This window comes from Bemisia tabaci, chromosome 7 (genome assembly GCF_918797505.1).
Source record: "Bemisia tabaci chromosome 7, PGI_BMITA_v3".
NCBI lineage: Eukaryota > Metazoa > Arthropoda > Insecta > Hemiptera > Aleyrodidae > Bemisia > Bemisia tabaci.
Window position 1 is genome coordinate 7,998,353 of NC_092799.1, and position 24,398 is coordinate 8,022,750.

At 39.3% G+C, this 24,398-nt stretch overlaps 1 protein-coding gene across 1 annotated transcript in view; it reads left to right on the forward strand.

The window, feature by feature from the left end:
- LOC109032709 (sterile alpha motif domain containing protein 4 smaug) overlaps positions 1-24,398 on the forward strand; it is a 67,794-nt gene that overhangs the window by 26,268 nt on the left and 17,128 nt on the right. The window contains exons 3-4 of the mRNA XM_019044975.2: positions 21,123-21,344; positions 22,793-23,018. Coding sequence (XP_018900520.1) covers positions 21,149-21,344; positions 22,793-23,018 — 422 coding nt within the window. The 5' untranslated portion in view covers positions 21,123-21,148. The remainder of the gene's footprint in view (positions 1-21,122; positions 21,345-22,792; positions 23,019-24,398) is intronic.

The following is a 24,398-nucleotide window of genomic DNA, read 5'->3' on the forward strand; positions in this document are numbered from 1 at the left end:
TAAAAATTAGTAAAAATTATTATTATTTTAACAAAATCATAACTGAAAAGTTCAATTTTTAAATTAAAAAAAATAAATCAGAAGAAAAAGGATGAAATGAAAATGGAAATTAATAATAAACATATTTATACACATTGAAAAGAAACAGCGTGAAAAGTTCTGATCGGAAATGAGAAAAAAAACTTGGAGGTTATTGACTTAATGAGGAAAAATTAACAATAAGAAAAAGATGGAACCAATCATGAAAAACCGTAAAAAAAAAAAAAAAAAAAAAAAAAAAAAAAAAAAACGCGGGAAAAGAAAAATGTAAGTTGATGGCAGTTGAGTGTTGGAAGTAACCTCACTTAATGATGATTGTTGAATGAAAACAGCTGATAAAAAGACAGCAAACGGTAAAGTAAGATGCGTAGCAACAAAACTTTTCCGAAAAACAAAAAACAAAAAACCCCCACTTCCCCTCATCCAATTTATGAGTTTTTAGGGATTTAAAAATCGGGGACGAACCCCAGAAAATAATTTATAGTTTTCCCGAAGCATTGAGAACAACACCTTTCAAATGAACCAACGCCCCTCGCAATTAGTACAGTGGTTGATTCACAATTTCATTTTAAATTAAAAAAAATAAATCAGAAGAAAAAGGATGAAATGAAAATGGAAATTAATAATAAACATATTTATACACATTGAAAAGAAACAGCGTGAAAAGTTCTGATCGGAAATGAGAAAAAAAACTTGGAGGTTATTGACTTAATGAGGAAAAATTAACAATAAGAAAAAGATGGAACCAATCATGAAAAACCGTAAAAAAAAAAAAAAAAAAAAAAAAAAAAAAAAAAAAAACGCGGGAAAAGAAAAATGTAAGTTGATGGCAGTTGAGTGTTGGAAGTAACCTCACTTAATGATGATTGTTGAATGAAAACAGCTGATAAAAAGACAGCAAACGGTAAAGTAAGATGCGTAGCAACAAAACTTTTCCGAAAAACAAAAAACAAAAAACCCCCACTTCCCCTCATCCAATTTATGAGTTTTTAGGGATTTAAAAATCGGGGACGAACCCCAGAAAATAATTTATAGTTTTCCCGAAGCATTGAGAACAACACCTTTCAAATGAACCAACGCCCCTCGCAATTAGTACAGTGGTTGATTCACAATTTCATTCTATTTTTCAAATTAAATATTAAGATATGCTGCTAAGAGAGGCGAAAAAACAAGGAGGTGTTCAAGAAACCACATTCATCAATGGAGAATTTGCATGCAGATTTTTTATTGCATCATCTGAGAGTGCTTAGAGAGCTGATTTCACAGTATTTTTTAAATTTTTTTTGGAAATGCCGCCAGATGACGTCACTAGGCGGTACATGTTCTCACTTCTAAATCCATGTTTATACTATTTCCCATTTCAGAAAAAAATTATAAACAAATACTGTGAAATCAGCTCTTTACGCACTTTCAAATGATGCAATAAAATATCTGCATGCAAATTCTCCATTGGTGAATGTGGTTTCGTGAACACCTCCTTGTTTTTCGCCTCTCTTTATCAGAATATTCTGTATAAATTTTAAGCAACGAAGTTGGCCTGTTTCTCTTTGAAATCGTAAAATCGGGGTGGATATTTTGAAACATCCCAATGAAGATACGTGGTCACGTACTTTGGTCATCGATATTTACTTTTTGAACTTCCCTGATTTTTCCGTGATTTCGTTTGTCCTAAACGAATGGCTAGGTTGCACGCATATAATAATCGAATAACTTTTCTCGAGAGGTGCCCAATCTTGAACAGAAAGGAAGGAATTATGTAGTTAAAGAATTTATCAATTTTACAGACACTGAATCCTTCTGAGTTTCTCGGAAAGATTTCTCCTGGAACGAAGCCCGCCTTTATCATTAAAAGGTTTCTTATCATTTTTCGAGGTTATTTCAGCCCATTAACGAAAGGCCTCGGCTTGCTAGACAAAAGTTTCAAATCAGCCTCAAATTCGTCGGCAATTTTTATGCCTCGGTGAAGATTAGCCTTTGGTGGTCGTCCTTTTTTTTACAATATCTGGCTGCAGAGAGATCATTATCAGGCTCGAATCGGTCACGGTGACCTGGAAACGCAGCTGTTCGTTTTTCTTGTTTTTTTTTTTTATTGGCGACGTCCGAAAACCCAAACCTCGGAGGAAAAAGAAGAAGAAAAACCACCCACGCAAGGTCCTTGTCGACACGTGCGCGACGCCTTCGGCGACGCCAAGATCGGCCTTCCGCGGTGACATCAAAAAGGGCTCCTGTTTTCTCCGCGAACCCAAAATAAATCCAAGGGGTTGCCGGTCCTCCCTGCACCCCCCCCCCCCCCCCGGCTTACTCCGCTACAATGTTGTTTGGGCCTTTGTCTCTGTCGTTTGCAAATCGTTTTATGGCACGAGGCAAGGCGCCGAGACCAAGCCCGTATCAAAATCTGTCTCGAGGACTCGGTTTTTCTCGAGTCTTTTGAAAGTGACTTTCGAACTCCCGACCGCCGTGATAGCGAAGAGAGCCGTAAGTGCAAAATTTTCGAAATCGAGTTTTCTTCAAAATTCGTCTAAACTCTTTTAGATGAAATTACTGAGACAGCTAAAACAGCGAAATTCATCCTAACTTAATGAAAACGAGACGTATGTAATAGCCGTAAGTGCACAAAAAATGACACAGTTTTTTTTCAAGACAGCCGTCGATGCATGAGAGCCAATGAGAACAGTGCTTTCCAGTAAAGTGCCGCCCTTATCTGCCAATTTCTAACCTGAAAATGTGTTTGTTGTGCGTCCAAAACGCAACCACGAAAGCATGCAGAAGATAGCACTTACGGCTGTCTTGCCTAAAAATAACCTAGCATGAAAATGAAAAATACCCTTTTTATGTAATGGTAATAAAATCAGTCGATTTTTAATCATCCATACGATTTCTTGGAGTCTTCCGGACGATTAGTGGAAATTCGACAAAGAACGGAGGCTTTTTTCAATAAAATGTTCTTGTCAGAAGTTTCTGAGCCCGTTTTCTCAAAACTTCATTTTTGCACTCACGGCTCTCTACGCTATCACGGCAGCCGAGGTAGTGGATTTTTTCGCTTTGCAGTATCGGCACGCGGACATCGAGATTGACTAGACTGCGCGTAGCAGGAAAGAAACGATTATTTACATGGACACCTGGATAGCCACAGCCAGAAAAACTGGAAAAAGTCAGGGGAAGAAAAGTCGAATTTTCAGTCTTCAGGAAAAATAATTGTGTTTATGGAAGGAAGGGGGCGGATTTTTAGTGTTGTTTCCTCAAAGCTTTAGATTATCTTTCTCTCTTAGCTGAATCGGAAAATCTTTTAATGAGTAGTTAATCTAGTCTTGGTTTAAACTAAAATCCATCAATTTTCTCACAACTAGTTGAGGTAAAACCTGGGAAGGACAAGTTACATCAATTTTAAAGTTCTGCATGTGGCTACTGTGGTAGTGGGACATGTTTGAAAAATTATGTCTAGTAGTATTAGGCAATTATTATCTGCATGTGTCGTTTCCGAAATGAACCATCATACAAAGTTGGCTCTACTTTGCTGATCTTGGTTGAATCACGGGGTTCAGTAGAGTAACTTTGGGTAGCTTTATGCGAAATCTGCATGATCGTATTTTTAGTGTATTTTCCGAAGGAAATACACTATTGCGTTTTTCAATTTCGTTCTTGAAGAGTATCATAAATGAGAAGTTCAAATGCTCACCCTTTTTCGGCTATCGATTGATACACATCGAATGTAAATTATTCGGCCGATTCCTGCAGAAAATTAGGACATCGGCGAGAAAACCATCGGCGGACATCGGCGGGTCTTTGCTGTCTTTTCGTGAAAAATGGAGTCGTTTAACCTAAAAAATTATGGAAAAAGTTCGGTCTGGAGTTTGATTATTTCTGATTTCATAATTGATGATTTGGGAGGGAACAATAAGTCTTCCTTGCCGAAGAAAAACACTGCATGAACACTTAAATGTTGCTAAATTTCCCCCCATCAATATATTATTTTTTAGGGAAATTATACATATTTTCTCCTAAAATTTTCAGGCAGTAAAAGATTGCCAACTGAATTTTTAAAAATTGGACAAAAATACCCGCGCCATCCAAGACATACTTTGCAGGTTCTCATGAGTTAATTCAAATAGAGCAGGCCCACTCAGCAGAGGCGGATCCAGCAACTCGGTAACACCGGATTCCCTCCATTTGAACCTATGTTAAATAATCGATTCTTGTCGGAGCACGAGAATCGATACATTTTCATAGGTTTAAATGGAGAAAAACAATGTTGCCAATTTGCTGGATCCGCCAATGCCACTCAGGGACTAGCTCCCATCGATATGGGTCGAAATATCTGGGTTGTATTTCAAAAATCTGAACAGAGAAGGCGCATCCAGGGACGATTATCTGTCGATAGCTGCAAAAATAATTGAAATCGGCGCCGTGGAACGGTAGAACGAACTATGACGAATATAAATATTTATGGGGCAGTGAGATTAAATTAGTGATGACGTCATTTTGAGGAGGGGCGGGTGTCCAGAGGTACTTTCCATACATCCGATAGGGGAAAAGGTTTGTCCACAAATCAGAAAGAATACTCGATGTAATTTACGGATCGGTGTGAAGAGAAGGAAGGTAAAAATCGACGTGAAAAAATCGCCTCCGCGCCCTACGGAGGCTGCGCAGGGCATGACGCACAGTGAATCGAGTCAACCAGAGAGGTCGGACATGAAATTTTTGACTAAAACTGCAAATTTTAATGTTCATTAAGTCACATTTTCAATTTCAAGGGGTGCTTTATGATCAAAATTTTTCGAGGAAACTGATATGGAACCACATTTAGAACCTCTAAATTTGGTATGAACGAAGTTACAAGCTTTTAAAGTGTCCAAATTTTGTCCGATCTCTCCTATCGACTCGATCCACTGTGTGGCGTCGTCGCTCTCCTCACCTGGCGAGAAACTCCTCAGGTGGAGGCGTGACCTGAGAAACAGGTTATGTTATAGGCGGAGTACGAAGACTTTCAAAATGGATTTCTCGCTCCGCCTTTCCGACTTACCGTTCAGCTTGGCTTTCCTCTTCTTTGGCACCTGTGTAGGCTGTTGTTTTGTCTTTGACTTCATTTTTTAATCGGACGTATTCATGCTAAAATAAATTAGTTTCATAAGAATTGTGTGCAACACAGTTCTTCTCAGCACAAGTACGTCCAATTGTACTGTGTTAACATCTTCAGCCGAAGGGACCTATAGGAAAAGCAGTACACATCTGCCATACGATGCGATTGCGATTTAGTTCCTGTTGACCGACCGAGACTTAAACGCGAGTGTAAGAATGTAGAGACGATGATAATCAACGGCATGTGCTTATCGGCAAAGCTGCATTTTTGTAAGTTTGAGCAGGTATTGCGCAATATGTATATTTTAGTACTTGTCAACAAAACGAGAGACTTAAATGCAAGAGTAAGAATATAGAGACGAATACAACCAATTTATTGTTCTTATCTAGAAAATGCATTTCTATAATTTTAAGCAAGTTATGCTAAAAACTTAGCAAAAATGTAATGCCAGTAGAAAAGAGATTTATTGGTTCTTTAATCAGGCACGTGCAACAAGGCCTCATAAACTCGCTCACACTGAGTATGATCATCGCCGGTGAGGCGGTAAATGTCTAAAACCAAAACGCCTTCATATCCGTGCGTATGCAACACGGGCATCCGGAGTGGTCGAATAGTTGCATCCAGGGGCCGTAATGAAATTCGTTCATTATCCGTCGCATTCTACACTAACTGCTGCTTTAATTTTTTCTCTTGCATCTAACTTAATTCCAGCGTTGCCTATTGTGCCGATAAAGTTAATAATCACTGATTTTTATGGCAGCATTGTCAATTTTCCGAGTAATACATTATATTATTCAATTGTATTACAACATTGCCGGCCCTCGAAGTCGCAGAAAAATATGTATTTGAGTATGATATGCAGAGTTTCCTTAAACCTATTTTAATGAGTCGTCTTATGTTTGGATTTTTTTTTTTTTAAAATTTTGACTTTTAAGTGCGAAATTTTCGAAGAAAAATCCTGATGAATTTCACGGAATTTGGGGGAAAAACGATGACCATCCGTCGTTTGTAAAATGTCGCAAAATGAAATGCGACAGGAAATCCATAACAACATAAGTCTAAGCACTCGTATATGATTTCCCAGATGCAATGACGAAACTAAAGAACAATAAAGCCTGGTAAATAAGTGAAAAGGGTGTCATGTTCTGCTATTTCCTCCTAAAATGTGGGCTGCGTCTAGCAATATTTGAAAATTTCCGAAATCAGCAGAGGACGTAAAAATACCTGTACATTTTATCATATTGGTTCCGCAATCCTGCATGAACCATGACTTTTCATCGTGGTTCGATTTTGATTGCTCGCTCGCTGTTTAGAGCAAGCTATTCGGGTCAATTCTAAATTCATCCCCTAAAAACTAGGTTGCACAAGGGAAATGAAAAAATTAAACATTGTAAATTTCAGTGTAATAGTTAATAGAGTCGTTTCACAATGCTGTGAAAACATGACGAAAATGAAACAGATATACATTTACGAACAAAGTTTGCAACACGCACTGAAAAACACCGAAAAGCAGAAATATTTCACATTTCTCTGAAATTTCATGGAATATTCCACATGAAATGTCAAAATTTTATTTTTCATGAAAAATTGCAACCCTCTCTGAAACACTGTGCAATTATTTCTTTCATTCGTACTAATAAAAAATCGATTTCCTCAGATAATGGGTATCCCTTCTATGTAGTTATCAGATAAGGCGAAGCGCAGTTCCGATCAAGAGAGGAAAACCTCCGTCCTAGAAGAAACAGTGCCGCCACAGCGGCTGCCTTTGACTTCTCGCGGATAGAAATGGCACGAGTCCTGTATTTTTCAAGTGCTAATCCTTCTTTTGTTCTGAGGTGAAAACCATCACCACACGCCAAAACACCCGACGAAAAGAAAGGAAATCCTTGCGGCTCACGCGGCAGTAATCCGCGTGGACGAAGGCACAAGTCAATTAAGCAAGTTGTTTCTAAACGGGACACAAGTGTATTTTTAGATAGACCCCGGGCTCGGTTTAGAACGCAGCATTTTGAGGCTCATCCGAGTCCGGATTCTGTCCCTTTTGACAGTGCCCCACTCGACTGTCAGGTCAGGTCACCCAACCAGCCTGGCGTCAACCAGTCGCGGGTTTTCGACAGATGTTCGGGCACTCGTCGAGGGTTGAGGCCCTGCACGTGTTTCATTGTTCTTGCACCAATATTTACAACCACCGTCAATCGGTAGCCCACGGCGTCGGCCGGAAAATCGAGCTGTTTCGGGGTGTTTCGATAACGATATTGCAAATGTTGCAGTATTTTCGACTCCGACGAGATTGTCCGAGATGGCCTCAAGCGTTGCCAGATTCGCTCTGAATTAAATGCGGAATTTTTCATTAAAAATGCGCTTACTGCAGTGTTAAGGTGATTCGACGATTGCCATTTTTTGTGTCAGAGCGACGTGCGATATATCGCATCAATGCATTCCATAATTTCAGCTACTTGTCATTTTTTTCGAATTTTGAGATCGCACTTCTATTGTCATGAGACTAAAGAATTCATGTACCAAATTCGACATAGAAATCATAACGAGATACATTGTTTTAGAGTGTCACCGTCGATGCAGTTAGAAAATGATTTCAATTCAAGCGCAGCTTCGTATCTCCAAAACATTTTAAGTTGAATATCGATTGGGGCGGGGTGCATCGTATCTCACTTTTTCTTACCCTTGCATTTAAGTCTCCGAGTCTGCAATATCCATGTGCGCCATTACCGCCGTGCTAAAAGGAAAAACGCCGTACTCTGGGGAAAAAAACACGTTGTATCTAGAGTCCAGACTCTTGAAAACATTGACAGGGAAAAGGGACTCTTGATTCAATCAGATTTAAGCTTAAATCAAAAGGAAATCCGCTCAAATTAAGAGGCTTGGTTCTTGATTTAAGCTTAAATCTGATTGAATCAAGAGTATTTTTTCTTGTCGATGTTTTTAAGAGTCTCGACTCTAGATCCAATGTTTTTTTTCCAGTGTATGGACATTCGAGAGATGCCAAATTTTCTCCAAAAAATGTTTATGTCTGAGGCGAGTTATGAATATTTTCTCCTGAAATTTTTAAATAATTTAGATCTAATTATACGAAGAAAATCTTCTGAATAACTTAACGGAAAATATTTACGAGTTCTCCTGAAAATTTATATTTAATCAAAGGTTTGGCAACTAACGAAGTTTCATACGGCACGGCGTTTTTCCTTAGCTGCACGGCATCATACGTTCAATTCCTCTCTCCTTACCCTTGCGTTTAAGTCTCCGAGTCGGATTTCGCCGGATCCGCTAACTTCGTTTTACCTTTTACCAGTTTTACCCACCCAAATGCGCGATTACATTTCAAGATCAGCTATGTCGCGTTTGCATGTCAAGGGTGTTCATGAGCTATCAGAGAAAAATAATGTCGGGAGGTTTTAAGAAATTACGATGACTAGTTTTCCAAAGAATGAAAAAATTGCGACAGTAAATCTGCGCAATGTCACAAATTCTTAGCTACAATTTCAGGTATTCAACACGATCGCTTAATATGACGTGCAAATTATAAAATGAGGATCCTTACATCCTTTTTCGCAGTTGCTCTTATCATACCTTTCAGTGGTGATATTGCAAGTTGGCGACATTGTTTTTTCCTCTATTTAATTTCATTAAAAATATCGATAATCGATGGTTTCGCGTACATTCAAATGGAGGCAAAACAGTGTTGCCAACGTACAAGAATCGCCACTGTTGCCCTCAGCCAAGCGAAAACTATCTGATCTTGGATACGCAACATCCTAAAGATAAAAAAAAATCAGAAAAAGGGCGTAAAGCGCCGTACTTTCTTTCACCGACAAATGCCTCAAATGGCAACTCAATGGTAGAACCGCAAAACCACGTATCTCGGTTTGCAATCGCACATATTTCTGGTCAAATTTTCCACCTTGAAGGATATCTGATCATCATTGGTTGCGCGCCGAGGTTATTCTTTGTACTTTCAAGATATTGTCTCTGGAGGTTTAAAAATGTGAAATTTGTTTTGAATTTTGAGCAAAGTTACTAAACTGTAAAGACTGATTTGTAAGAGACTGAATTTGTTCTGAAATGTTCTCCTTGAAGTTGGAAGTCTAAAAATGTGCTAGTCTTGCTCAAGTTGATAAGTGAGGGCCGGCTATTGGATTTGTCACTAAGAAAAATTTTACCCAGACAACAACTTCACTTTCAGCTCAACCTAAGTTTGTAACCGCTTATCCTTCATTTTAATGATTTTTTTACACGATCAAACATGTGCAGATCAATCAGACCAGTTTTCAAGATATTCAGATACAGCCGGAAAAGTTTGCTCCAAGCGGTTAACTATGTGTTTTGTAGAAACTTTCTTTCGAATTCAGTTAGAATCATCGTTTTATTGTTCCGACATGGTCCAAGCACCTAACTCTTTTGGGGGTTGGACTGTGTGGCGGCCTAGGGTCACCAATGTCGAAACCTCTAAGAGCCAAAAAAAAGTGTTCTCATCGGAAAGACCTCCTCGTTGGTCGGCGAAAGTAATCGACGGTTTGTCCGAGTCTGAACATAGCACAAACTAAATCTCCGACGCGCGGCGGTGAAAAACGCCTTCAACTCGAAGGATACTTCACGCATTACCGGAACGTTTATATAATTGTATCCCGCGTGTTGCTGCGAAGTCAACTTCAAAATGCTGTTAACGTCAGAGAACATTGCTGTTTAATTCGAAGCAAGACTGTGCTATCTTGTTTGAAACTGATATTATGCGTAAAGGTGCACAGAAATGTTAAATTATTTTCCACGCACCTTCACGAGAGTATAAAAATGTACTTCTTATAATTGAACAGGTTATTCCGGAAAGTGTCAAACTTCGAATAAAGAGGGAAAATTTCAAGAAACGGAAAATACTGCATTCTGCCGAAAACTTTCGGTGAATGGAACATGTTTGTCGCATGCTATTTAGCCCGCTGAAAGAGCCCTGTAGCCAAAAGTATGCAACTTTTCGGTCCTAAAATAATGCAATATTTGTAGGTACGAGCGTTTTAAAACTCGGGCACTATTTGAAAGTAACTTGAGTTGTGCTTTTCTCATTGAAGAAAAAAAAAATTGATAAGGGGGAATACAAGTTGCGCGCGGCCCGGGATCTAAACCACTTACCAAGTTAAACGAAATGTCAGTCTTTTATGACTCGCGCACTTTTCACATCAATTACAGTAATCTTTTCGCTTTGTCTTTTGCATAAAAACGTTGCTCCGTTGCAATTTTTTTCTGTTAGTCCTTTGGAATTTTGAGAACTCCTTTTCATTTACTTGAAAATGCTCAGGAAAGTAGACATTTTCAGGTATTTCGTTGAATCTGCAAATTAAGTAGCCTAACATCGACTGAAGTCAAAAATTAAGTATCTTCGATTGTATACTGTTGAAAATCTCCTCTTAGGTTTTACATTTCAACAGAAAACGGACCTGTGGGTTTTTTACAAATTCTCTGCGGTACTCTATATATCACTTACACGTTTTTTCAGAAAATCGCCGAGATGCCCCCCCCCCCCCCCCCCGAAACGGAACACCATTAGGTATTTTTAGAAGTTGCACCGGAGGTACACATTTTTTTACTTCAGGCATCAGTTAAGGGCGGTCTGGCCAGGGATGCCAGAGATTCTGACAAGTGCCTCAGGGGGTGGCCCTGGCAGGACTCCTTTAGGGGCCTCCAAAACTTGAAAACCCCACGAGCGGAGAAAAAACTTCGTGTGTGGGACCCGAAGTTGAGGTCATATGGATCTCTGAAGCTTTCGGATCGCGCACCCAAAAACTTGAGGTTCACCTGCCGAAGTTCGGGTTAAACAACGGAAGTACTCCGGTATTTACCGAGGGGTTCGGTTCACACACTTCAGATGTTTGACCCGAACTTCGGCAGGTGGATCTCAAGTTTTAGGATTCGCTATCCGAAAACTTCAGAGAACCATGTGACCTCAATTTCGGGTCCCACACGCGAAGTTTTTTTCTCCGTGCATGAAGGAAAACTTTAGGTTAGTTAGAGGGATCCCCATTCGAGAAGAGAGGCTCCGAAAACGTATCAGCACCCTTAAGAATTTTCGAGCCCGACCTACCCTGATATCAGCAATTATTAATATTCTTGCCAGGAAACCTAGCAATATTATCCTTGCAATTTTGCCAGTCCATTCTGCTTACTTTATGGGAAAGTTCCAAAATATTTAAAGCGTTTGGTTTAAATATCTCGAAGGAATAATTGAAACCCGGGAGGAAGTTAAGATGTTTGAAATCTGCTGCGCTAAGGCAAAACGCCGTATGACCATTCAACAGTTGCCAAATTTCCTACCATAATTTTTTTTTTTTTTTGAGAAAACATGAATATTTTTTTTTGTTATTTTCAGGAATTTTAGGAGAAAATTCGAACAAAATAATCCGAAAAATTAGAAGAAATATATTAATAGGTTCACCAGGAAATTCTTGTTCTATGCAAGGAAATTTGGCAACGCCTGAAGGCTCATACGACGTTTTTCCTCAGCTAGGCAGAAATACAGTTCAGATAAATCTGCCTACATCCGTCCAGTTTATGATTATGCCACGAGAAAAAACGAGGATGTGTAATGGAGCTTCACTTCCTGTTCTGGAAAAAACTTAAATGATTTGATCCCGAAACTCGCATGATCGAGCACTTTATGGGTTCCTGTGCGTGCCGAATTTATCATCTAAATAATTATTACTCTCGCGTCTCGCCACACGTGTGGACTTCTTTCCTCCCTCTTACCTCTCCCGCCGCCATCCAGAATTACAGCCCGTTTTTCTCTATTTGTCGATCCTCACATCCTTCCAAACGTTTCTCCTCGCCTCAGCCTTTTCTTATCTCTTCTGGAAGCCTCTCGCTGACTTGTTTGTCAAATCCGTCGTGCTAAGTAAGAACGTCGTAGGAGCTTTCAAACGTTGCCAAATTTCCTTTGACGGCGTACAATTCTTCCGGGATATCTGAGTATATTCTTTCTCTAATTTTTCAGAGAGTTTTATTCGCAATCAGGGTGTCTCTCCAAAAGTCCCCCAATGTCCCCGATAATCCCCGATTTTGGAAGGATATCCTCGATATCCCCGAAAGTCCTCAATTTCCTTGCTCAGGTCCCCAAAAAATGACAAAAATCGTCCTGTACACCGGCATTTTTTAGATTTTCCCGCCAGCCGCAGCGACGCAGTATAACCAGGAATAAAAAACCGTAGTGTTGCTTGGTCTTTCGTATGTTTTCATCGGTTCAACATGGCTTGTAAAATTAGTCGTATAAAAAAAGCATTTTAACGCTCTTACTAGCTCTTACTAGCTAGGATTTCGTTTTGATTCAATCGGATTTTTGCTTGGATCAAAACGAAATCCGCTTAAATTAAGAGGCTTGGTCCTTGATTTAAGCTAGATTCTGATTAAAACAAGAGTACTTTTTCTTGTCGATGTTTTTAAGAGTCTGGACTCTAGATCCAATGTGTTTTTTTTTTTTTTTTCCAGTGTTTGGTTTTTTGTAACTGGTAGACACCCTGGCAATCAGATCAAAATTAACTGAAAATTTCAAAAGAAAATATACATGTAGCCTCGAAAATACGGTTATTCTAAGAGTGAATTTGGCAACATTCCAATGTTCGTACGGCGTTTTTCCTTAGCACGGCAGAAATCCCGGACCACCGCGTCCGCGGGGCGAATGGCGGGGGAGGCAAAGTTGTTTTGATGAAATTGAGGTTTCGGTCCCCGAGGTCATCTTTATCGCTCCGAGAATCCGAAACCGTGCCCTACCCCAACCCAAAATGCTATTAGACCCTCCCCTCCCCTCCACCCTCCTTCCCCCCGATTCGAATGGTTCCTCGCTTGTGCTTCGTCCGGAGATTAAAAAATGTTAAGTCGACTCGAAAATAATTTATGACTCCCGATCCGGCGAGAGAAAGAAGATCTCTCACGCACCGATGACCAGAGGATTTTTCCCGGAGTGATGAAAGGATTGTCTTCCAAAGTTTTGGAATGGGAAAGATTTTACAGTCCTACAGTCCTACAGTCCCAGTATTTCAACCGCGTCGAGAAAATTTGTAGGTTTGAAACGGAGTATTGTGGGTCGCGGAGTTCTCGGATCCAAGGATCTTTTAGGCTAAATCGTCTATATTATACTGCCGAGTTAAGGAACAACACTGTATGAACATTCGAGAGTTGCCTAATTTCCCCGAATAAAGCATGCATATTTGAAGAAAGTTATGCATATTTTTCCTCGGAATTTTCAGATAACGTAGATTAAATTGGGAACAAGACCGTCTGAAAAATTGAAGAAAAACTGTTCAGAATTTCCCCAGTAAATTTGTTTGTTACTGAAGGAAATATGGCAAAAGATGTGTTGTAAATTTTGCTCAGAATTCAATGATATTATTCCGGTATGAAATTGTTGATCTTTCTTTAGGAAGCAATAATGCAAGGTACGGCGGAATGAACCAAAATATCAACGCGTATGAGCCAAATATGGTGTTTAAATGTCAGAAAACATTTTGAATTTTTTTGATACAACAGTTTTAATAATACGTTTTAATGCCAAATCTGGCTAAGAAGTAGGGCGGTATTCTAATTCTCATAAGACGTTGTGTTTTTCTTTCGCCAATGGAGAAAAAAGTCTCTCGGATTCAGAGAACAGGTTCTTTTAAACTTTTACGAGAAAAAATCCTCTTGATTCAATCGGATGAGTGTTTGAATTAAAAGGAAATCCACCTGAATGAAGAGGCTTGGCTCTCGATTCAAGAGCGAAAATCCGATTGGACCAGAACATTTTTCCTGTCAAATGTTTTAAGAGTTTGGACTCCCGATCCAAGAGCCTCTTTTTTTAATGTAAGGGGGTGACCAATTTTAATTTTCTCACTTGTTAATCATTCTGTCTCGTACAGTCCGTTACGCGTTTGTATCGAATATACAAGGTTTGCCGGAGGTCTAGAAAACCGAGAAAATTCGGGAATTTTTGACGACCGGGACAAGACAGGGAACGTCAGAAAATTCGTGGGAAAAATCAGGAAATCTCTGAAACCTCTACTTATCACTAAAACATTAATGATCTTCCAACTATTCACCCTTCTGGTCATTTTTAAGGCTTGTTATCTATAACTGCCACTTAATGCCTCCATCCATCCTTTCATCTTTGAACAAGGAAATGTTATCCAAAGTTTAGCGAAAAATAGCGTGATGTAAGAGAGAAAAAGGAAGTGGACATTTTCGAGCGCTGGAAGGAAAAAAAATTGTATCTAGAGTCCAGACTCTTAAAAACTTCAACAAGAAAAAATACTCTTGATTCAATCAGATTTAAGCTTAAATCAAGAACCAAGCTCTTAATTTGAGCGGATTTCCTTTTGATTTAAGCTTAAATCTAATGAAATCAATAGTTCTTTTTCTTGTCAATGTTTTCAAGAGTCTGGACTCTAGATCTAATGGGTTTTTTTCCAGTGAGAGCCAGGGAAGGAAAAGTCAGGATATTAGAACATTTCGGAGTCAATAAGAAGAAGCAAAAATAGTCAAGAAAAAAATCAGGGAAAGTCAGGTCATTTCGTCGCTCCTCTGACGTAAGGGCGTAACTTGATTTCTACGTGACCCCTGTGCTCCGTATAACTCTATGCTTTCTAAGGCTCATGCAAAAATCTAGATACGCCCTTACGTCAGAGGAGCGACGATTTGATGATAAAGGAAGTATGGCAACCCTGTATATACTGGCAACTATCCTCTGTTTACCATGGTACGAAACGCGAGAATCAGGAGTAACCAACCATCACAGCTCGAGGAAAATGCATTTTTCGCCTGCAATTCGGCATCATTGCGACATTAAGTGATTAACCCGATGCGTCAAGTTTCGGCTGCAGCGGGGATTCCGCGGAAATCCCTCCCGCCCAAGCGCGGTGCTGCATTCCACCCTGTCCCGTTGACCGCCCTTCCCCTCGGGTGCTAATTACCCGATGCGTCCGATTTTCTAGGAAATAAAAAGCGGCGCAGCTCCGAATTAAGAGAGATCTCGTTGCACCCGGCTAAAAATAGCGCATCCCTGTTTTCCCGCTGAATGCGCGGACACGTGAGGAGTTCCTCGAACTTGCGAGTCAGATGCGGTGTGCTGGGTACTATGCTAAGGAAAAACGCCGTATGAGCCTGCAGACGCTGCCAAATTTCCTCTGATATACTACGAATTATCGAGGAAGTTGTAAATATTTTTCTTCACACTTTTTCAGACTATGTTGTTCGCTATTATACTTAAAATATCTAAAAACTCCGTTTGAGCCTCCAGACGCTGTCAAATTTTCTCTTATATAATTCGAATTTGTTGAAGTTGTTAATGTAAATATTTCTCTTCACATTTTTCAGACTATTTCGTCGCTTTTATATCTAAAATATCTGAAAATTTCAAGGAAAAAATATGCATACACTTGTAAAATACATGTTTTATCCAGGGAAAATTGGGCGACTTTCGAATATTCATATGGTATGTTTCTTCAGCACGTCTCTATGCTGTTATGCTGAGTTTCTTCTCAGTCTAATAATAATGTCTATACGTATAACGTTATAGTAATGAAAAATTATTGGACCGTCATTTTTTTCCAAAAATGTTAACTTTCCAAAAGAGTCTTTGCATTTGACATTACTTGAACAGGAAGGCATTAAATTTTGGGGTACATTTCAAAGAAAATTACGTATCCTAAATCGACAGTATGAAGATACGTGATTTAAGATGCTAGCCATAAAATTGGCTCCCTTTCTGCACCGTGCAGTCAGTTCATTAATGCCATTAGGCAGAAAAATTAATCATAATTTTGCCTCGAAAAATGCCGAACTGAGAAGAAATGAAAATTCCTTTTTTTACAGAAAATTTGTAATCTGGGTCATGCGCATTTATTCTTTTTTTCTTCTTTTTTTCTATTTTTACTTTTCAATGTTTCAAGTGAAATGAACACTGCATGGATTTTTGTCTGAAAAGTGTCCAACTCCAAAGCTTACGTACTTATTTTACTACCGACGGACCGTAAATTTGCTTATTTTCAGTAGCTGCGAGACTCTTTTGATAGAAACTGGACAAGATGTGCCAAAAACATTTTTCTCTCGCTGCAAACCGGCTGAATTTAGTTTTTTCCATTTCCCGATTTCCGTTCTTTTTTCATAGTCGGACACTCCTCGAAACAAGTCATTCAAAAGTGATTGTCGAGGATCTGCAACGACTTTTTAAATTTGTCGTTCCGTCTTTTTTGCAGTTCCATAAAAATCGAAAAATGTCAAGCCTGGAAGGTAAATCACCGCTTCGAAAGTTGCAGCTTATCTTTATACCCGATCGTTAAAGTCTCCTGGAAAAACGCCCTACAGTACAAAGATTATTCTGAACTTTTTCTTGCCTCTAGTGTAGGAGTTGACAGCGGTAGGTATTGGTATAAGGATACAAATAGGGCGAGGCGTGATTGATCGATTATCGATATTTCCATTTTTGAAGCTATGGTAAAGAATCGATCAAAAAGATGCTCGTTGCGAACACCAATTGTTTATCGATATTTTTCCATAAGTTCAAACGGCAGATCGATCAATACATCGCAAAACACGCCACACCACTGGTATAGGGATACAAACGCCCACGTTTCGTAGTATATGTGTGTTTTTCGAGGAGACTTAAACGACCGAGTATGAAGACACGCAAGCAAAATACACTATATAAAATACTAAGACAAGCTGCGTTCTAATTTAATCGGCTTTTGTTAGACAGGCGTAGGCCCAAAAACTCATGAGCCCTATCGTCCTGTGTTAGCAATGATAGCCAGAGCTTATGAGTTTTAGTGTATTTTCCGAAGAAAATACACTATTTTTACTTAGGCTCGTCTAACAGAAACCGATCCGTTTCGGATACGTTTTTTTCTTGTAAATCAGGGAAAATGCGAACAGTTAAAAGAAATGCAAGGTGTTCGGCAACCTGGAAAAATGAGAATTCCAAGAATTGTCTGAACATTTTTTGGCAGCCGGGAGAACCCAGGGAACGTAGTTGAATCCGTGAGTAATTTCTTGATCATGTGTGAAAGTAGCAAGTTTTCATATTCTCGTGGTCAAGAAACGCAGAAATTTAATAGGCGGTCGGTTCAAGTTTTCAACTAATGAACGATCAGAAAATCCTCATTTTCCGGGCCAAAAAATCTTGGCTTTCTCGTCGTTTTCACTCTATCTAGAAATGATTGATATTTTTGGAATGCCGCTCTTTTCAATGCCAAAAATCTCGAAATGAATCTGGATTTTTTCCACCTATGAAAATGTTTAATGTCGCTATTGCTCGTAGTGATCGTGTAGCTTTCAACGGATTTTTGTGATAGGTGCCTTAGTCACCCGAACTTTTTTCGGTAAATTGAGAATACATCAGGGTTACCACAGTCAGGGAAAACCGGAAAATGTCAGGGAAAAATCGTCAAATCGCTTTCTTTGGCTTTCTCGAGTGGGTCTAATGTTTCGAAAAACAAATTGTGCCTGAAAACCATTTCTAACCATGTCTTCTTAAAAATCTGGTATTTGTTCATTTTCAGGACATTTCACCCAAATATGTGAAGGAAATCAGGGAAATGTCAGGGAATTTAATTTTCCAACTCTGTGGTAACCCTGAAAATGAGTGGTAAAGGGAAGCATGCACATAAAGTAAAGTAGTTCCTAAGGAAAAGTAGTTGCAGGAACATCCTGTCGATAAATAAGACATGGAAGATCGTTTAAACTGGCCAATGAGGTTGCGCTGCGCCGCGTGACCAGGGATCGGAGGGGAAGATGGGCGGCCGGTTTTGCTCCCAAAAAATACATATCCGTTCCCCTTCTTTTCTTTTTCCTCTCCTTACTCTTTGGTGCCCCCCCCCGGCACGCCCCCGCCCCACCGTAGCTCCCCGATGCGGTCGCGTTCCCCTTATCCAGCTTACAGTGGGCTCGCAGAAAAAATACCGGGCAAAGATTTTGAATCGATCGTTCGAACTCCTGGATGTTCGTTGACGGCCTCTAAAAGTAAGGCTATTGATCCAGACAATTTTGAGCCTTGGCGATTTCGAAACTTTGCAGAAGCTATACTGCTGTGCTGAGAAAAAACGCCGTATAAACCCTCAGGCGTTGCCATTAGATAATATACGAATTTTCAACAAAATCTGCGAATATTTTTCCCTCCAAATCGAACAATTTTGAACGCAATTCAATCTAAATTTTCTGCAAATTTCAAGGAAAAACATGAATAACTTTCCTAAAAATACATGTTTTATCCGAGGAAATTTGGAAACTGTTGTATATTCATACGGCGTTTTTCCTCAGCAATCCTACGCATTCATACGTAAATATCACGGAAATGTACGGATTTTGCCGATTTCGCGGTTAAAATTGGATGATTTCGAGGATTCCGCGTGAATTCGCGATAAATCCGGAAAATGGCCGATTTCGCGGTATTTCGCTGTATATTTTCGTGATCAGAGGGTTATGATCGGTGCTTCTGTCCGGTTTTCAGATTCCTAAGCACATTTTAAAAATTTCGCAGCGAATCGCGGCCAGGGTCGGACTGGCTCGCATCTGAGGGCGTATAGACCCTTGGCTGGTTCTTTGTAATGTGATACTTCCTGGTAGGGCATCCGCTACGTGGAGAGGGGTTCAGAAAATTTTGGCAAAGCAGCACAAGTTTATGCTATTTTCAGGTTCAAAGTTTATTAATCATACGGAGTAAAAACTTCAAAATTGAACGTATTGAAGTAACCGAAAGAACCTCTGAAATTAAAGAAAACATAAAAAATTAAAGCACCTAGACGCATCCTAGCACCATTATTTCCAAGAGAACCGAGCCAGTTCTGCGTTTTACACGAGCTTAACACGTGGGTCTGCAAATCCATCCTAAAAAAGAATCAGACAAGAATCTGAAAAAAGAAGAAATAACGAGTATCAACACAGCCGAAGATAGGAAAGACGTATTCGGGCCTCATTTGAAACTTTTCTTTCGAAACTGAGCGACACCTCATCGACAGGGTATAGCAGAGCATTGAGAGCTCACGCTTCGCGTCATCGCGCCTTCAATTTTTCAGATGCAGCACGGACATCCATCAAGTACGAATAGTTGTATCTCTGCGCCGTCGTTGACGCGCATCCTTTCCCTCGCTTTATTTCCATATTATGTATGTTTGCGTTTGTCTTATTGTTTGCAATGTTGCTTTAAACTAGAGCAGAGCGTTGCGAGTTCACTACTAGCGCCATCGCGTCTTACATTTTTCATAATGCAATGCGGACATCCATTTGAGGGGCGCGTTCTCGGCGCGCCAAGAGGGCGTATCTGCCAATGGCATATTGACCTTATGACCAGTCCGAGCCTGATCGCGGCGGCGAAATTTTCCGATGTCTACCTACTATTGTGCGGCGGTCCGAGTCTGTGCTCGCCGTCATGTCTAAATACGCAAAGCGCATCAAACGCACACATCCCCTCCCCCCCCCCCCTTCATGTAAAATCTGGATGTTTTTTTCGGCGAACCGGCAAAGTTGTTTTTTGCCTCGCCCCCTCGACTTCCCCCCCTTCCCCCCACCGAAGCTATTGCGTTTGTCATCACCAACCAGGCGCGGTTTCGACGAAGCACGAATCAGTGTCCGTCCCTCGCTCGCGCTCGCTCGCTAACGTTCGCTGATCCCTTTCGCGCCTACGAAGTTTGATTTTTTACGGACGTAACCCAAGCGATGGTCTGGCAAGGCGGGAATCCACCATTTTCGCCTCCGCGAAAGTTTCCAAACCGCTCCCCCAGATTTCCAAACAGCGTGTATCCTGCAGGTATGAAATCCGTGACATTTTAATCAGTACAGTGCGAATTAATTTAATTGTTGGATTCCTGGCATCATACAGTTCGTCAAATATCATGTTATCCTAAAGTGTAACTGGTAATTCGTCCTACTCAACAAACCTTGTTTAAAAGTCTTTACCTAACAATCAGCGCCAAATAATTGTTCAAAAACATCAATTTTGTGCGGTCAGAGGTATGCAAAAATGAGGGGAGCGATCTAAGTCTTCTACTTGTTTCCCCCGTAGAAAATATTACATGCTACTCTAACTTTTGGTTCAAATTACTTATATTTCAATATTAATTTTACAATATTTTGTACAATTAATTTTTGAGTCTACGTTGAGCAACACTAAGGATACTTTGTTATATGCACCCGATCTGCTATTAATTCTGAATATTTTATGTTTTGAGTCGCTCAATACGTAGGTACCTTAATTTGCGATGTTTCAAAATCTCTGCTGTTTTCTTATCCTTTTGGAGGGAAACCAATAAACGTCATGTTTCAAGAGACGCCAGTGTAAATTTTTTGACATGAAGGCCAGGAGGATCTTTTTCTTCAAGGCATGCTCTCAGTCTCAAGTGCTAATTTTATAAATATTACACATTCGCAAGTTGTCTTGTTTTTACCGGCGAAACCCCAATTCCAATGTATCAACCCCTTGAGACTAACGGATTTCTCAAAAATATCCCATCGTGAAACAAGGTCCTTTTCCCTGTTCCATAGGCATGTATTTTCTAGCTTTTACACCCACATTTCTTCGACACTAGGTATGCAGTATGCACTAGTACAATTGGTTATACATTGAAATTACTGCATCAGTTTTTGTCACTTCAAAATTTGATGTCACCAACATTAATCAAGGATGCTTGGAGGACAACTAAGCTCTTAGGTGTAGTTGTCGCCATCCCATGAAATATGTGTTTAAAGTTTTAAAATTGCATGCGTTGGAGTCTTAAATGGGGGAAAGAAAGTTGTTACTCACTTCTTGGTGCTGAAGAATTGGATTTGAATTTTTCACAGAATATATTTTTAGACTTTTTTTCAGTTGAAACCCGTACCTACATCCCAATATGGTCAAAAACTGCACTTTATTCTATATCTAGGTATACTTACTCATGGAAACTATCACATCCAATTTTTTTCCGAATTCTCTTTTTTTGAAAATTACATCATGGCTCATGTTTTTTTATTCCAATTCCATGACAAATTTTCTGTTTTTTTTTTTCAGTGCGCAGTGATTCAGGGAACGTCAGTATGCATCAACAAAGTCGCTTGTCAACCATCTCGTTCTGGTTCTCACAGATGAGTGAGACATTGCAAGCGGTCGCCTTGGTGACACTGTTTAGAAGAACAACACCAAAAATTTCCAAATTTCTAGCGATCATTCTGGAATCGGCTCTTAGTGACGAGACAGAATTGGAAGCCTCTATAATGGAGGCTAATAATCTAGGTAAGGATTTCAGAAAATTTTGTTTAGTGCAGTAAATGTGGCACTCCTCAGCTCTTAAGACGGTGTGTGTGATGCACCTCTTTTCCATCTACTTGTGCGTCTTCCTTAAGTACCTATATGCTTGATCTGTCTTCTTTAAAACAGCTTATAGCATGGCATGCTCCAAGCTTAGAGAGCTATCCTATAGGCAAGGAAAAAATCAGGTTTAGAGTCTCTTCATGCTTACCTGTGTGAATCACCAGAAAAAGAATTTTTACCAACTCTTAAGAAAGAAGTTAAACAGACACGCAAGGGTTCGACATTCAGTATTTTGATCCAAGTCAAAAATGCCGAAACTCTCAATCTTCCAATTTTTTAACCCACCTTTTTTATTTATTCTTGGATTTTTTTCTTAAAATTTCTGGATTTTTTTACTAAACATTCTTGTATTATTTACTTTGAATTCTTAGGCTTTTTTATTTTGAACTTCTGAATTTTTTACATAAAATTCTTAAACGACCCTGAATGCTGATTAAGTAATCTAATCATTCTTTTAATATTTTTATTTTTTAAATTGACCACTAGAAAATTTACAAGTTTTTGTAGTAGGTATAAGTTTGTGTACAAATTGTCATTGGCTCTCAAAGGAGGTTTATACTTTGGGTCTGGTCTGACCATCATAATTCCATTATCTTACTCATTCATATAAGTAATCATCAGAATTTTAACACAATTATGAATCAAAATATCTTAACTAATAAAACTTAGCCTTTCAGTTTGCAAGTTATAGTCCGTCTTTTTTCCTCTCCTTTTTTCAAACTTATTCTTATTTTTCTTCTTTTTTTTTTCTTTCCACAATGTCTTGATTTAGCAGGAAAAACAGTTAAAATGTTAATGGACTGGCTCATATACTGAAGAGTACTTTCTTTACCATCAATCATGTAGTAGATGTGAAACGTTTGGTTTTTTACTGTCTCAAATAAGAATTGAGTCAATAAAATTATCAAATTGCATTTATCAACTGTAGCTTTGGATGTAGTTATATTCAAGCAAAGAGGAGCCTATAGGTACCTAATAGGTATTTCAATGTTGCAAATCTCTGTTGTCATAACTGCTCTCCATTAACGCAACATCATTGTCTCTTCAGTTTGGAAAATGGAGGGGTTCCTCATCATACAAGGAATAAAGTGGCACCAATTTTCAGGAAAAATGGATCAGCGGTTTGTCTTGGACATAATATAAAGACTGCATAGACGTGTATTAAAAAATACAATTATTGAGCAATGAAGAAAGTTAGTATTAAACTATAAGACAGGCTACTATGGTTACTATTAAATGCCATTGAGCTACTCAGCACAACAGGAAAAGTCACTTGCGTCAAACTAAAATATTCCTGATTTTATATTTATGTCTCAAAATTATTTTGAAAAGTTCACTGCTGAGCATTTTCTGTTTGTTTGTTTTCATAGCAACTGTTCGAAGTATCAGAGCACTGGAGCAGGAAGGTGCAGCCATGTCGAAAATTCTTACCTGCCTACCTCTGTTAGACCCACATAACGTAGAGGCAAAAAATGAATATTTGAATATCTCGAAATTGCTCTTGAACAACGCTGTCAGCACAGGGTTCTTTTTAGAAGAAGCCAAAGAATTAATGACAATTCTTATTCTTCACCCTGCTTTTAAACCAGAGAAGAAGTAAGTAAACCTAAGGTGAATCCGGCTTGGAACTTTGCGATTTGGCCACCACGTCGCGCTGCTCAGAATAGCCGCATATATTTGCCAAAATAATAAAAACCGTAATACTTATTCAAGATTGGAGATCCAGGGGATATGGCAACATACCGACTTGAGGAACACTCAGTAAAAAAATCTTCTCAAAATTCCCAAAAATAAAGTCTTAACTATGGCGGAAAGTAATTCCCATTGCGGCAATGGGAGAGAGAGAGAGAGACAGAACATGAGGGATTCCGTTGCGCGCTCAGCCGCCGCCTCTGAGCTGAAAGTTTCAGCCGTACTTGCGCTTGTAATTCTAATTGCCAATATTTTTGGCTCAAAAATCAAACAAAAATTAATCTATAACTTGTGGATCTACTTTTTGTAATTCGAGAAATATTATTTCAGTAATCGTCGAAGAAAAGTGAAATTCTCAGTGGTGACTGGTGGCGCTATCTCTAATCTTGAATTATCCCTAATCGAACCCTGGATTCACCTTAACCAAAATGTATCCAATACATCGTTCCTCTAAATAAGATGATAAGATCTGATATTTCTGTCATATTCGAAGCAATAATGCTGGAATCTCTTTCGAGTGCTGTCTTTCGAACTAAATTTTTCAAATCCCTCCTGAGTCTGGTACTTAGGAGAAATTTGCTCTCACAAAGATTTTCTGGGCCAGACTGAGCACATATGGTGCCCCTAAGCGAGATTTATTCCGGCGCCTCCAGCAACGTAAAGTGTAATGGCATTGTTTAGAGAGGAAGGCTGTTGTCACTATAGCATCTTGCACTCATGCAATGCGTGCCATTGTTGAAATTAGTGAATAATTTCCTCGATGCCTAGTATAATGTGCATTTTTCCTTTTATAAAAGCTTACTTTTCTATCCCTGTGTTGAAACCTCTGTGGACAACATTCTCCTGAGTAGATATTGAGTTGAGCATTGTTGAAACACTGGAAAAAAGTTTTAGAATAAAAATGATCGTAGTTTCAGACTCCCCTTTTGACTGATTTTCTGCTTGCATCCTGTTTTACTTTTTCCTAGAGGCAATGTGCATGAACATATCTGCAGAATTCATTTGATTTTGATAACTTTTTACAAAATGAAGTATAATTTCTACAGACCCACAAATGCATGCAGAAGTGCCCAATTTAAAACAAGAACTTTTTTGGAAGTGGTCGCTAAGCTTGGAACTAAAGGGCACTTCAAGCTCATACTTACTTCAAATTGGCGCTGTCCCAGGCTATGCGCTCCTAGGTGTTTGCTAGGCTTTCTCTCTACCTGGAGCAGGTCTGAAGATTTCAGAGTCTTTTTAGCCTAACAGTAAATCGTGCTCTCCTCAGAACAGAGAGTGACAGGA